At 35.2% G+C, this 16,434-nt stretch overlaps 1 protein-coding gene across 6 annotated transcripts in view; it reads right to left on the bottom strand.

The window, feature by feature from the left end:
* Window positions 1-16,434, bottom strand: part of Ankrd30a (ankyrin repeat domain 30A) — a 62,403-nt gene that overhangs the window by 21,957 nt on the left and 24,012 nt on the right. For 3 of the 6 annotated variants that reach the window (XM_070020806.1, XM_070020811.1, XM_070020810.1), the window contains exons 13-22: window positions 15,023-15,121; window positions 14,455-14,483; window positions 14,299-14,365; window positions 12,541-12,617; window positions 8,162-8,325; window positions 5,163-5,318; window positions 4,166-4,199; window positions 3,246-3,387; window positions 1,469-1,682; window positions 128-311 (exon numbers count right to left, since the gene is read on the bottom strand). In XM_070020806.1, coding sequence (XP_069876907.1) covers window positions 128-311; window positions 1,469-1,682; window positions 3,246-3,387; window positions 4,166-4,199; window positions 5,163-5,318; window positions 8,162-8,325; window positions 12,541-12,617; window positions 14,299-14,365; window positions 14,455-14,483; window positions 15,023-15,121 — 1,166 coding nt within the window. The remainder of the gene's footprint in view (window positions 1-127; window positions 312-1,468; window positions 1,683-3,245; window positions 3,388-4,165; window positions 4,200-5,162; window positions 5,319-8,161; window positions 8,326-12,540; window positions 12,618-14,298; window positions 14,366-14,454; window positions 14,484-15,022; window positions 15,122-16,434) is intronic. The other 3 variants (XM_070020808.1, XM_070020807.1, XM_070020809.1) reach the window with 3 other exon arrangements.

Raw genomic sequence — 16,434 nt, 5'->3', positions numbered from 1 at the left:
GAAATTACCAAATAATACATTCTCACACTGTATCTCACTCAATAAGTGACCCACAATATAAGGGTATATCGTAAGTTAATATTGATCAAGGTAAAAATATGAAAATTTTTATCAAATATGAATATACCTGATTCAAATTATTTCTCACAGTCTTCAATTCCATATCTAGTGTTCTAACAGAGACTTCAAGTTGTTGCTTCATTTCAACTTCTTTATTATACTGCTCTTCACTTTTTCTTAACTGGTCCTTAATTTTTTCATAAAACTGTTCTGCACTTTTTCTCTTTTCCTCTTCTTGTTTTAAGGCAAATCTGAAGTTAAATATGCTTATTAGAAAATTCACTTTGTTTTTAGAAACTAAAGAAACTCATTTATCATCTATACCTCCAGGTGCTGACTTATGAGCCTAGTATTATTTCTCAAATATTTTTCCTTTCCATTTCTCATAATTTTAATTTCTTTAATTTTCTCAACGGTCCTACCTATTTGATAGTTAAAAATGAGAGAACAATCTCTATATTTCTAAGTTTCTAAAATTCAAGTAAATATGAAAAAGAATTTTGAAATTACTCAGCAGAGTTACAAGTTGAAGATTATGTACTTTATACATAGATAAAATTACTCCTGAATTAAAACAGAAAATTTAAAGATAACTAATTTTTAAAGTTGTTTATAAATAAGCATGAAAGTGCCCTAGAAATAAAATTTTATCTTCATAAAATGCTACAGGTAACTCTAAACATATAAAAGATAACCTTCAGATGTTTTTCAAGATGAGACTAAAGAAATGTGTATATTTGATCTGTATTTTTCTGTAAAATTTTCAATGAATGTTATTGATTTTTATATATCATAAATAATTAAAAATTCCTTTTGGAACAAGACAAGATCTAGAATTTAATTGAATAATAAAATTAATGTTTTTTTAATATAGAAATTTAAATTAATTTTATCTATGCATGAGAGATGTTGAAGGAGGACAGGAAGGAGGGAAGAAAGAAAATGCATAAACTAAAAAAAATTCTAAAGCCATGTGACAGTGGCTCACACCTATAATCCTAGCTACTCAAAAGTCTGAGATCTGAAGGTTTTGTTTCTAAGCCAGGTAGGGCAGGAAAGTCGGTGAGACTTTTATTTCCAATTAATCAGCAAAAACCAGAAGCAGAGCTGTGGATCAAGTGGTAGAGCAACAGCTTTAAACAGTAAAGCTAAGGGACACTGTGCAGGCCCTGAATTCAAGCCCCAATACTAGTATTTATACACACACACACAAATGTGATTTAGAAGAAAATGTATTTAAATACTAGGAGAATCCATTCTTAAGAACTTGTTATATTTTTTCAAAAGATTTCATACTCCAAGACTAACAAATTTATAAAATCCTATGAGGTATGTCAGAAGTTAGAAATTCCTCTGCATATCTAGAGTCTAACAGTTCAAACACTTTTTTACAATGAAAGGATCACACCTCAATTTGCAGAGTTCTTGTTCCCATTCTACTTTCTCATGTTCTAACTGCGATTTTTCTTCTTTGATTTCTGACAGCTCCTTTTGTAGTCCTCTAATTCTGATTTCCATTCTTTTAATTTTTCCTGAAAGTTCATCACATTGACTTTTTTTCAGTTCAATCCATCTTTTATATGAATGAACTGCATCCCGGATTTTCAATAAGCTAACAAAATCTGTCAGGGAGAAAAATAAGATAGAAATAGAATACATGAACAGAATATATAAAGCACTGTGTGTTTTTACATCTACTCATTTATATGATAAGTGTCTACAAGATAGGACACACAATCTCTACAAATAAAACAGATAAGATCTTGCTTTTGTTTAGCTTGAAAAGAAAATGTGGCATATATGCACAATGAAGTTTTATTCAGCTATGAAGATGAAACATATTGATAATTCAGGAAAATGGGGAACTGGAGACTATCACATTAAGTGAAATACATCAGACTCAGGAAGACAAGTATCACATGTTGTCTCTCATATATGAGATCTAGACAAAAACATGGCAAGTGCTGAGTGCCAGTGGCTCATGCCTATGAAGTTGAGATCTAAGAATCCTGATACTAAGCCAGCCCAGGCACTGTGAGGCTCTTATCTCCAATTTACCAGCAGAAAGTTGAAAGTGGAAGTATGGCTCAAGTGGTAGAGCACTAGATTTGAGCAGAAAATATAAAGGACAGCACCAAGGTCCTGAGGTCAAGCCCCAGTACTGTTGCAAGTGTGCACTCATAAACACACACACACACACACACACACACACACACACACACACGCACGCACGCATGCTACAGGAAAGGGGAACCATTAGGAAAGGGACCCTCACAGAGAGGGAAGGACTAGATAAGCCAATAGGGTGAATATGTTCAAAGTACAAAATATGCAGGTATGAAAATGTCAAAATGTCATCATGGAACCTACCATGCAATTGCTATATGCAATTAAAAAATAATGTGGAAGAGTTAATTCATATAGATATGTGGTAACAAGATAAATTTCAAGGCTGGGATCTGAGGGTAACAGTTCAAATCCAGCCTAAGCAGGAAAGTCTGTAAGACTCTTATTTCCAATTAACCACCAAAAATCCACAGGTAGAGCCGTGGTTCAAATGTTGGTGCTCCAGCCTTGTGCAAAAAGCTAATAGCACCTACTCCCTCATCAAACCCTGCTATTGGCACACACTCACACACACAAAAAAAAGACAGACTTGGTGATTTGATCTGCACTGGGCCAAGATTAACCTGAGGAAGAGATGGCAAATGGAGAACTGAAGGATGAAGAAAAAAAAAAACAAAAATAATTGGGCAAAAGCAGAATATTATTCTAGCCAATCTATAACACCAGTGTAGATTTTCTTGGAATATGCTTCTAGCCAAGACTGAATAGCAGCCTGGTCAGTGTTCCTATTCAAAAAACCCAAACCCAAATGGACAAAATTTAAATTTAAATCACAGATTTTAAGACTATGACTATAGACATTGAAGTTGGTGTTTACCATATACAGAAAATACATAAATGTTCAAGCTTTCTAGGCCATGTCACAAGGAAATAGCAATTCTAACTCCTCGAGAGGCTGGCCCTGGGCAGAAATGTTATGAAATCCTTGTCAAACAATACCTAAAGCAATAAAGAGCTGGGGCATGGCTTAAGTGGCATAGTGTCTGCCTGGCCAGAATGAAACTCTAAGCTCAGACCCTAGTACTGCTTAAAAAAAAAAAAAAGGCTTGTGGTCTTACCTTTACACTCCATTCTAAGTTGCTCGATTAGCAGCACAATATTCTCGTAAGTGGGATGAGGCAGATCATAATCTTCAGACACTGTTTCAGATGACTGAGTTAAGTCATCAAAATCATCCATTTCATTTATTGGGTTTTTGACCTATAAAATAAATTGTATTTCAAAATGTCCCCCAAATACCATACACTAAATGTACAGAAGTATTCATCACCTGTCATTTCATGTAAGCAGAAGCATAGGTCCTTAAAAACAGATTTCACTTTTCTGTAGAATAGTGGTTTGAACTCATGGGCCCTCTACTTGCTAGGCAGGCACTGTATCATTTGAACCATGCCCCATCTCTTTATTGCTAACTTTTTGGATAGGATTTTTTCTCAGGACCTGCTTTAGATAGTGATCCTTCTATCTACTCCTCAGAATAGCTTGGGACTATAGAAGCAAACCACTGTTTTTAGCATATTGAAATGGGGATCTCACAAATATTTTGTCCAGGGTGACCTCATATTACCCAGCTTTCCACCTTCCAAGTAGTTTGGATTACAGGTGTGTGCCACTGAGTCTGGCCTTAAAAGACTTAATTTTAGTATAAGACGATATATTTATCAATGGCTACTCTTACTTACTTTTTCAAGTAACAAGATCTTATTTCTTCACTTTACCTTTTATAATATCTTTTAATTTATATTTTTATTTATTTATTTTTTATTGTGAAAATACAGTACAGAAGGGTTACAATTACATTGGCAAGATAATGAGTACATTTCTTAACAAGCACTGTAGCTTCCTCCTTTGTTTCCCTTTCCCATCCCTTCCCAGCCTCCCCACGCCCCTCCTTTTAATTTATATTTTATAATGTATTTTACTTTGCCTTTTATAATGTATGTTTTCAATAAACGACTAATTTTATATTCAACAATACCTTGTTGTTTTCATTATGTGCATTCTTTGTAGGTCTAAAAAAACAAAATATAAAATCTTTTCAGGCAAATATTAAATATGTAAAAATCAAAGAATACCTAAAACAATCATCTTATTATATAGAATCTATAAAGTCTTTAGACCTAAACAGTTTTACAGATGTGAGCAACTGGTGCCTAGTAAAAATGTATCTTTTTTTTTTGGTCAGTTGTGGGGCTTGAACTCTGAGCCTAGGCACTGTCCCTCAGCTCTTCAGCTCAAGGCTAGCACTCTACCACCTAAGCCATGTGCCACTTTCAGTTTACTGGAGATAAGAGTCCCACAAACTTTCCTGCCCAGGCTGGCTTTGAATTGTGATCCTCAGATCTAAGCCCCCTGAGTAGCTAAGATTACAGGCATGAACCACCAGCGCCCAGCCTTGGAAATGTATTTTAAAGGCCTATATTTAGAAGAAATATCTTAAATTTCACATTCCTCTTCAGTGATTATCCCATTCCCTATTGTCTTGCTCACTGAAACTCTGAGGAACTGTCCAGTATTTATCCACTAACCAGACTTCCACTGTTGTAAAGTTTAAAATGAGCTGAACATGTAGTATTTTTTTCTTTTTTGGCCAGTCTTGGGGCTTGAACTCAGGCCTGGGCACTATCCCTGAGCTTCTTTTGCTCAAAGTTAATGCTCTACCACTTGAGCCACAGCTCCACTTCTGGCTTTTTCTGTTTATGTGGTACTGTGGAATCAAACCCATGCACACTAGGTAAAGCACTCTATAACTAAGTCACATTCCCAGCCCCTGAACACATGTAGTATTATACTTCATTACAATATACACATAGTAGACTTAGAATTAGTTCTTGTCAAAGTCTCTTGTTTTCATCTCAATCCACCACAGTATTGTTCTAGGTAAGTAGTAGAGATTGTTTTATTTCTGAAAGTAATCACTGCTAACATTCTATCACAGGGGTATTCATAAAGAAATTAGAGATTTTTTTTTTTACCTTCCTTCATCCTGATCTTTTTCATCCTTCACATATAGTAGACCATCAGTTCCTAAACCAGACTTCTCACACATGGGCATAATCATAGATTCTCTGGAGGTCCATTTTTCCTTTTCCATTTTCTTTACTTTCTTCATATGCAAGGCAGTACCACTACTTTAAAAAAAATCCCACCAGAAAAAAAGCAATGTTTTTCTAATCATTCTAATTCTAGAATGGTTTATACTAGTCAAATACAGAATAAAATAATCATTAAAATAGAAATATAAGGGGGCAAAAATTTAGCAAATAATCTTATTTTATAAAGTAAAATTTTGCAAGTTGTATATAATGTCACTGCTGTAAAATATGATGTGGTATGTACTTAATAGGTATTATCTTTAAAATGATAATGAGCTGGGTACTAGTGGCTCTTGTCTGTAATTGTATCTACTCAGGAGGCTGAGATCTGAGGATTGCAGTTCAAGGCCAGCCTAGGCAGAAAAGTCCATGAGACTCTTATCTCCAATTAATCACAAAAGGCTGGACATGGAGCTATGGATCAAGTGATAGAGCACTAGCCTTGAGCACCAAAGCTCAGGGAGAGTGCCCACAGGCCCAGTGTTCATGCCTTAGGACTGGCAAAAAAAAAAAAAAAATAAATAAAAATCACAATTAAAAAAAAAGGATAATGACATGCATGCAGACTTGGTATCTTCAGACATAAGATTCAATGACTCATATGACCATATAAGACGATGCTAAGCAAAATGAACCCCAAGATAGGGAGGTTTTTCTTTGTCGCTGTTGTTTTTAATGTACTGTGTGAATTTGTTTCTTTTGTATGGTCTTCCCCCATGGTATAACCCCTGTTGTCACTGTATTTGATTCCAGTGCCCTGTATCTTGTATATGTATTTCTTCTAATTTGGGGAGGGGAAGGGAAATAACAAAATGCTGAAACAAGAATATAGGATGATCCATTGTAACAATGAGAAATACAAGACACTATGTTGAAATGAACTTTACAACTTGGTGGGATGGGAGGAGGTGGGGGGAAGAAGGGATAGTAGGGAAAAAACATAGGAGAGGATAGTAATACTCCATAGAAAATGTACTCATAACCTTATTCATGTAAACTGTAACCCCTCTGTACAGTATCTTTACAATAAAAAATATTTTAAAAAATTAAATGAATCAGAAGCACCTTGCATTTAGTAGAAATGATACTGAATTGGGGCCTTAGGTCCTATACAGCCCCATTGCTTTTTTTTTTTTTTAAGTCTAGTACTGGTACTTGACCTCAGAATCCCAAGTGCTGTTCCTTAGCTTTTTCACTCAAGGCTGGCACTCTACATAAGCCCCAGCTCCACTTTTTTCTTTTTTTTTTTTAAATGAAGCCAAGAGCCTGACCTGGTTTTAAACAATGATCCTCAGATCTCAGCCTCCTGAGTAGCTAGGATTACAGTTCTGAGCCACCTGCACCCAGTATTGCTTGTTTGTGTAAATAAAATTTTTGAGAGTGAGGATGGAACCAAGGGATCTATGCATTCTAGGCAAGTGTTCTACCTCTAGTCCCTAAAAGTGAAATGTAGACTTGTCCATTCACTTAGTCTCTACTACAGACTTCAGAGTACAAAAGAGACCCTTACAGGCTACAAGACCTAAGCATTTGCTATATAGTTCTTGACAGGAAAAGTCTGACAATCCCAGGTTTAATATATCAAACACTACACTACATACTGAAATATTAGTGTGAGCAATCCCCTAGCAATATTTAGACTAATAGAAGAGTCAGACATAGTAGGATTCATGCTTTGAGAACAAAATCGCTAAACCTAAGAACTAGTAATTAACTCTGTTGGTGATGAGATAATGTCACTGTAGTAAGTAGCTTCCTTTTGTAAATCAGCAGATATTATAGGTGCTATAATAAAATTTGCTTAAGATATTTTCCCAAATTAAATGTTTTAAATATAATTATGAAAAAATGTATACTGTATTTTTTTATTGATATGATAACATCTATCTATTTTCTTATTGATGAGATTTTGGATTCTTTCCAACTTGTAGATAGAGCTATCCACAGGAAATGTCTATATATATGTGACATATTTATATAATAATCCTTAACACGTATACTATACATCCCTAATGTGCATGTTATATTTAAGATAGAAGTATTCATCTACTTTATATATGGTACTTGTAATATATAATACTTGTAATATATAATAAATATCCTTCATGCTTGAGTCATATTTTGCTGTCTTGGGAGGATCTAGTTCTAGAAGTAATGCTGTTAGTATAAAAGAATGCTGTATTGGAAATGTTGACTCTTGCTACTAAATTATCTCTCCAATTTTCAAAAATCAACTTCATTTACTAATAGGATATGAAAGTGCCGGGTGCCAGTGGCTCACGCCTGTAATTCTAGCTACTCAGGAGGCTGAGATCTGAGGATCACGGTTCAAAGCCAGACCGGGCAGGAAACTCCGTGAGACTTTTATCCAATAAACCACTAGAAAACTAGAAGTGGTGCTGTGGTTCAAGTGGTAGAGCGCTTGCCTTGAGCTGAAGAGCGCATGGACAGCGCCCAAGCCCAGAGTTCAAGCCCCACAACTGTCAACCCCCCCCCCAAAAAAAACAGGATATGAAATTTACTAATAGTAAATGAAATTTATCTTATTAACTTATGGCTAGCAAATGAAAAATATTTTATTCGTAAATGAACTTGCTATTAGTAAATAAAATGTTTTTTCACTTACTAATTACTAAGAATTAATTACTAAGAGTAAATGAAACATTGTTCCTCACCTTTGCCAATATTGGTTGTTATTTAATACTTATTAATAATAGTTGAAAAAAGAATATTCATTGTTTATGTTTTTCTGATCACCATGCAAGACTTAATATTCCAGGTAAAAGTACAAAATTTATTAATAGAGAATATCAGCCCAAACTACAATTGGTTTTATACAATACTAATTACTGACTATTAAATACTGCCAATAGTCTTACCCATCATATTTTTCATTGTCCTTAAAAGGAAATTGTTGGTTATGAGTTTTTGTGCTCTTTCTTTCTTGATTTAACTCATCATCATTGGTAGCAGAGGAAGCAACATTATATACATTTGCTGACAGTTGACTTTCCTTACTTTTGAGATTCATTTTTCCTTCAACCTAAAATGCAAATTTGATACCAAAGATAATTTATTCTTCAATTACAAGATTAAGGATAACTTGCTTTTCCATTTTTTGTTTTCAATGACTTTATCACTCAATTTTTTTTAGGAGTATGGGGGTTTAAACTCAGGTTCTCGTGCTCACTTTGCTTGCTTGCTTGCTTGGTGCTCTATCACTTGAACCACAACTCTAGCTTGGCTTTTTGCTGGTTATTTTATAGATGGAGGCTAGTGGGCTTTTCTGATAAGCTGGCTTTGAATCACTATGCTGTGGATCACAGCTTCCTAAGCAGTTAAGAATTATAGGCCTGAGCTACTAGCAACCAGTCAAGAAAAGAAAGAAACAATGAAGAAAGAAGAAAATATGTGCAAACTAAACATATTTGTTGAAAAATTTTAAAGTGGTCACATTAAAATTATAAGTTCCAATGATTTGAGTAAAATAGGTAATTTTTATAAATGAAAGCCAGGAAAGGCTGGCTGGAGATAAATTTGTTGCTGCTCTTTAGCCTGGATACCTTTTAAAAAATTAAAAATTATTTGAAGCTGGGCGCCGGTGGCTCACGCCTGTAATCTCAGGAGGCTGAGATCTGAGGATCACGGTTCAAAGCCAGCCCGGGCAGAAAAGTCTGTGAGATTCTTATCTCCAATAAACCACTAGAAAACTGGAAGTAGCGCTGTAGCTCAAGCGGTAGAGCACTTGCCTTGAGCTGAAGAGTACAGGGACAGCGCCCAAGCCCAGAGTTCAAACCCCATGACCGACAAAAAAAAAAAAAAAAAAAGATTTATTGAAGTCTTAACATATAAAACTGAAATTAGTGTATTTACTAAAAGTCATCTTCTTCCATTAACTAGAGGATTCTTTTATGCATGCATCTAATAGAAATCCAACTTGTCTTTTGTGCATGTGTGCTAGTGCTGGGGTTTGAACTCGGGGCCTGGGCACTGTTCCTTAACTTTTTTGATCAAGGCAGGTGTTCGTTTTACCACTTGAGCCACAGCTCTTCTTCCTCATTTCAACTTGTGAAAATTGTGGTGCCCACTTACACCAAGAAATGCTGGCAACTTGATCTACTTACAAATATACCAACTCAGCCAGGTGCCAGTAGCTTACGCCTATCATCCTAGCTGTTCATCAGGTAAAGATACGAGGATCTCAGTTCAAAACCAACCCTGGGCAGGAAAATCCTTGAGACTCTTATCTCCAATACATTACTAAAAAGGCAGAAGTAGAGCTTGAGCTCAAGTCATAGAGTGCTAGCCTTGAACAATAAGAAGCTCAGGGATAGTGCCCAGGCCCTAAGTTCAAGCCCTAGGGCTGGCAACACACACACACACACACACACACACACACACACACACACACACACACACACACACACACACACACACACACACACACACACACACACACACACACACACACACACACACACACACTACAAATTCAGCTATTAACACTGATATATGCATATAAATTACAGACAGATTAATACATAAGAACACAAGAAATATTTAATGATTAAATATTTAGCTGGCCCACTTGTTCATTAATTTAACTTTGGGTTTGTACAAAAATAGTATCTATACTGTACACAGGGCTATACAAAAAAGCTAATGCTTTTACATATTGAAAAAAAATCAGTACCAGTATCCTACGTAAAAAAAAAAATCTATAAAGCAAAAATAATACCAAAAAACAAAACACTAACCAAAAAATGGAGTTTTCCCTGAATGTGGCTTCTTACATAAAACTAAACGTCAATGAATAAAAATAAAAATAAGAATAAAAATGGATAAAAAATTTTGAGACAAGTCTATTATATCTAGGAAACATGTAATTGAAGGAAAAAGCCACTTACAAACTAACATATTTAGGGTTATTTGGACAACTATTAGGTTTTTACACTGAAGAACTGAAAAAAGAACTTTTAGCAGCTTGGTGTTTCACTTCATTTTCTGATGAACTGCTAGATATGTGTCATGTTTGCAGCATCTGGAAATTTCAAGTTATAACTTACTAATTGAATATACAACTATTAGTTATGTAGGAATGTGTTATCAGGAGGATCAACAGTTCATCTAAGTGCTGATTTAAGCAGCAGCTAGCTAAAATGTTGCCTTATTTACCAAACTCAAGGGAGCTGTGGTATTAGTAATACATAGCAGTTATTAAATACGGTTTCTTCAAGTTTCATTTGATTGAAGTCATACAATGACAATGGATACATACCCCTTACACAGTTAACCAATAACTTACCTTCAGAAAAATATAAACATCTGGGTGCTGGTGGTTCACACCTGTAATCCTAGCTACTCATGAGGCTGAGATCTAAGAATCATGGTTCAAAGATAGCCTGGGCAGGAAAGTCTATGAGCCTCTTATCTCTAATTGACCACCCAAAATCAGGAGCCCCTTGGGCAAAAAAGTTGAAAGTCATAGTACCAGCACAAAAACAAAACCCCATAAGGATAAAAATAATGATTAGTGTGAGGCCCTGCAGAGATGATATCCAACAGTTTTTCTTAGGCCTGACATGGAATTTAGATGTACCTTGATACTGTTTCACAGATTTATCATCACTTCTCCAACTTCCCAACCCAATACTGCTAGTTTGAAACTCACGTGAGGCCAAGTACTCCTCTTTACCTGGTCTTCTTTTGTTTGTGTAAGTAGCTCTGTTGTTGAATCCCGGAATTTCACCTTTTGATTTTTTTCCTGCTCAAGTTCTTTTATTCTCAGTGCTTCTTTCAAGTTTCATCCTTTTTATATTTATGCTGCTGGGTTGCTGGGTAATCAGGTTTTTTATTTTTGGTGCTGGTAACTGGAGCCTGAACTCAGATTCTGGAAGCTGTCCCCTTAGCTTTTTCTCTCAAGACTGGTGTTTACCACTTGAGCCACACTTTCACTTTTGACTTTTTGCTGATTAATTAGAGACCAAAAAAAACCCAAGTACGCTGGAAAGGTGGCTCAGTAGTAGAGTACTTGCCTTGCATACATGAGGCCCTGGGTTCCATTTCTCAGCACCACATAAGCAGAAAAAGCTGGAAATGGTGCTGTGGTTCAAGTGACAGAGTGCGAGCCTTAAGCTGAAGAGCTGAGGGACAGCACCCAGGCCCAGAGTTCAGGCCCCATGATGGACAAAAGAAAAAAAAAAAAGAAAAAAAACCCAAGCATAACAGCACATAAACTTAAGGTGCATTTTTTCTTTATCTGGAGCCAAGAACTCTACTTGTTACTATTTTTAACTTATTTCTATAGAACTTGTTACTCTGCCATTGTTTACCCTGTTATCGATTTTTCATTTAGACACACATCTGACATTCTGTGATGAAGTGTTTTGTAATTATCACATAATGACATCTGAAACAAGTTGTTAAATTTGTTTTGTTATCTTCTAATGTTTTAAAAAACAGAAATAAAGCTTGGAACCAGTGGTAGTTCATTCCTGAAATCTCTGTAAATCAGTCTGACATGAAGATGATCATATGACCTGAAACCAGGAAGGGAAGTCTATGAGACTCATCTCTAATTATCTACCAAGAAGCTGGAAATGGAACAGTGGCTCAAGAGGTACAATGCCAGACTTCAACAGAAAAACTAAGGAACAGTGCACAGGCCCTGAGTTGAAGCCTCATTACTGGTACCAAAAATCAAAACATTAACAATAAAAAAGACAAACTTTATCCTTCAGTAATCAAAGAGTATGGACAAAGAAAAATTAGAACACAATTAAAATTGCTAAGTTAGGCATCAGTGGCACATGCCTGTAATCCTAACAAATCAGGAGACTGAGATCTGAGGATCAAGGATGGAAGCCAGCCCAGGCAGGAAAGTCCATGAGACACTTACCTCTAATTAATCAGCAAAAAGCTGGAAGTGGAGCTATGGCTCAAGTGGCAGAGTGCTAGCCTTGCATGAAAAGGCTAAGGGATAGTGCTCAGGCCCTGATTTCAAGACCCAGTACTAGCACCAAAACAAAGACCCCTTTCTTTATCATATAAGGAGGTTATATAAGTGGAAGTCCAAACAATATTAAAATTTTTTTTTGCATCAATTCCACATTTTCTTACAGATTCTAAGTACATATTAGCTTTTCTAAGTCAAGTGTTTTCAAAATTAAATATTAAATAATAATTTATTGATAATTTCATTTGACTTGTGCTATGTTATTTAAAAAAAACTAAAACAGAAATTTAAATTTTTACATACCTGTTGCAGCTGGTTATTTTCATTGGCAATAAGCCTTTCTTCTTCAGACTCTGATGTTATTTCTAAGTTTTGTTCTGCTGGCAAATGTATATGTTTAGTTATAATAAACTACTTAGAAAAGGTAACAGTAATAGTTTAAAAACGAGACAGAAAATATAAATAATTTACACTTTCTCAAGCACAAATTTAAGTGTAGTCTTTAGCTGAATATTTACTTCTTTATAAATACTTGAAAATCTCTAAGAATTCAACAAATCACTTGGAGAGACTCTCACCTCTTTAAAGGCATAAAAGTATCTCAGACTTATCTACACATGCATCCATTCCATGTAAGTAAGCACTCAGAAACAAAATTTAAAAATACCATAGACTTGGGCACCAATGATTCACGCCTGTAATCCTAGCTACTCAGAAGGCTGAGACCTGAAGATCTCAGTTCAAAGCCAGCCTAGGTGGGTAACTTCATGAAACTCATCTCCAATTAATCAACAAAAATCTAGAAGTGGCTATAGCTCAAGTGGTAGTGTACCTTGAGTGAAAATGCTAAGGGAAAGTGCCTAGTTCAAGCTCCTGTACCAGGCAAAGAAAAATGTTGGTTCTAAACTGTGATCTGGGAATCTTTGCAATTCAAAATCTGTTCAAGGCTCAAGACGTCAAATTACAGTAAATTTATCATTTTCAACCCTATTCTCTTATAAGTGGAATTTTTCAGACATGGGATATTCATAATGATTAACTGTCATATCTCTAATGGCTTTGTGCTATATGACTGTGTTTACATGTATTGCAAATCTTTCAGATATGATTCCTATACAGCAAATATCAAAAGAAATGAACTTAAATAAGAGCTTTTTAGACTCTGTAATAATTTCCAATACATAAAAGGTCACTGAATCTGAAATATTTCAGAATCATTATATTGAAGAACTATTATCTACCAATGATATTATGTGTTGAAGAACATCTATCTAACAACCATATTATTATATATTGAAGAACTATTATCTACCAACTAAACATTAAGAAGTATTCACTTTTTCAATTTTTAATAAAGTTACTCTGAATGCAAACATTTGAATGGGCTTAAGATCACCAGCATAACAACCCTCAAGTGGAGTAATTAAAGCAAAACTTGGACTAGAAATCCAGCAGCATTTTTGTTTTATGTGCTTGAGTTCAAGGTTGGTCCTTTACCACTTGAGCCTTTTTGCTTTTTAATTGAAGATAAGAGACTCATGGACTTTCCTTCCTGAGTTGGCTTTCAATTCCAATCCTTATATCTCAGCCTTGTAAGTAGCTAGAATTACAGATGGATGTCAAGCTAAGTATCTGTTTATAAGAGCAGAAATTTTGCTAAAGTTTCTCAGGATGACCCCAAACTTCTTGCCACAGTCTCCTGAACAGATGGGACTACAGGCAGGCACAGTATGCCTGGCTCTCCCAAAACCATTTAAGCTTTGGTAAAATTATAGAATTTCCATTTGTAAATTTCTAATAAGTACAGAGTTTCCAAATTAGGAAAAGGCTGTTGTTAAATCATCTGATTAGAGCATATATTTCAAACTTTTTCTTATGCTTTTAATATCCCAGTCTATTCTTTTTGTTTCATGTGTAAGAATCAACAATGACCTTTGCATCATTTATGTCAAAACTTTCTATCCAATCTGGGGGAAAAAGAATAAAAGAACTAGGACTGAGAAGACTATAAGCATTTCACATGTTTTAATGTACTTCTTTCCAGAATATTGCAACATTTACCTATTTCAAATGTTTGGATAGCGTTCCTTCCTACATCTTTATTTGGAGATTTCATGCCAGTGGTCGTCTGGAATGGGTTGGAAATGAGATATTTAAGAAATATGTATTTCATATAATATGTAGTTATTAATTCAAGATGAAAATATAGCTTATTACCTTCAAGAGAGGATATTTCTCCAGAGACTCTAAGAAAGAAAGGACATGTAATCAGTGATATATAAATACCTCAAAGCCAAGTATATCTCCATGCAGAATGTATTAATATGATGCCGAATCCTCAGAGTTAGCTTTGGAAATTATTAAAAGTAAGAAGATTGGTTTAATAATGCATGCAGTTAAGAATTCAAAAGTGAGATGTTTCCAATGACTTGTAATGAAAGTAGAAAAATGCACATTTACCAATGTGTGCATGCTGGTCGATGGAGACAACAGTGATGTCTAATGAGAGAAGCAAACATGACCTTGAAACAATCAAGGTCAAAGCAGGTGGTAGCATGTAATAGCATTTATTTACATTTAATGTAACACATTGGAATGATTTTTACTATTATACTACAAGTGTCTGTCATGTTCTTTAATTTATGCTGTAATTTAGTAAGTGAAAATTTATATAATTCAATGGAGTGTAAAATTCATTTCTAACTGAAGAAAATTTTCTAAATCATTCAACTTGGATATACACTTGTAGAATAATAGTTAACATAATCAACCATTTTTTCCATACCCATGGGAGCTATTCGTTTGTCTACATTTCTTGAATCCTCTAGTTTAGCCATCTTAAAGTTTCTTGATCCACTCATACAAGAAGGTATATAAACCATATCTAAGAAATAATGTACAACAAGCTTTCAATAGTTATTACAAAGGAAAAAGAAACAGAATTGTCAGAACTATGAGATATTAATAATGTTATATTATAAAAATCAGTGTAACATTTACTAAAAGTACTAATTTTTATATTCAGGAAATAAACTCTGTAATGTCTCTTATTTATAAAATTAGTTTGGTATGAATATTGTTAGTTTTTTTTTTCTTGCCAGTAGGAGGACATGAGTTCAGGTCTCTTGTGTTTTTGACTGGCTTTCTTGCCCTCAGCTAGCCTTCACCACTTGAGCTCTGCCTACAGGCCTGATTTGTGCTGAATAGCTGGAGATAGTCTTCCATACTCTGGCTGAGATGGCTTACAACTTGGATTCTCCCAGTCTCAGATCTTGAGTAGCTAAGATTACAGGTGTAAGCTATCAGCTTAAGTTTTTAAAGGATTTTTATGAAGGGACTACCATATTAAAACAAAAAACAAAAAACAGCTATTTTTAAAACAGCCAAGGCTTCTGCATTCAAATTAATCTGAAGATTATGGTTTGAAGACAGAGTATCTTTTGAAAAGCCATCTCTAAGTAACTAGCAAAAAAGCCAGAATGGAGGTGTGGCTCAAGGGGCAAAGTGTTAGCCATGAACAAGAAAGCAGAAGTTCAAGCCCTGGGAATAGCACACAAAAACAATGAGTAACTAATATTGTTTTGTTTTCATGCCAGTACTGGGGCTTGGACTCAAAGCCTGAGTTTTGTCCCTTACTTTTTTTCCCTCAAGGCTGGTGCTTTACTGATTTCTCCAAAATGAATCCTATACTTCCTTTTTTCCATTCTCTAGATTAGGCCCAGGGGAAACCATCCTGTATGTAACAACAGTTGATGTGACATTAAGTTACAGGGACAACTTTATATATCCAAGTAAAATAAAGCTGTGTATCCTCAGGTATTTCAGAGCTAGATGCTTTCCCAATAGTAAGGAAGGAGGAAGAAAGGCCAAGTTTTGCTCTTCTTCTTTGACAAGTTGTGGTACTGGAATATATTTTCTAGATTTCTGAAATCTTGCTCATCCTTTTTCTGAAAAATATTTTCCTACCCTTCACTGTATGAACTTCCCTTTTTTCCCCTTCATGTATGCCCTTTACTCACTGTACTTTTTTTTTTTTTTTTCTGGGGTCCGGTCGTGGGCCTGAACTCTGGGCCTGGGCGCTGTCCCTCAGCTCTTCAGCTCAGCTCAAGGCTAGCGCTCTACCACTTGAGCCACAGTGCCATGTCCGGCTTTTTTTCTTTTTGCTTAGGTGGTACTGAGGAATCGAACCCAGGGCCT

This window comes from Dipodomys merriami, unplaced genomic scaffold, assembly GCF_024711535.1.
Source record: "Dipodomys merriami isolate MVZ:Mamm:240054 unplaced genomic scaffold, mDipMer1.0.p SCAF_14, whole genome shotgun sequence".
Classification (NCBI taxonomy): domain Eukaryota; kingdom Metazoa; phylum Chordata; class Mammalia; order Rodentia; family Heteromyidae; genus Dipodomys; species Dipodomys merriami.
The sequence above is the reverse complement of the archived record's forward strand: the minus strand, read 5'-3'. Positions and strand labels throughout refer to the sequence as shown.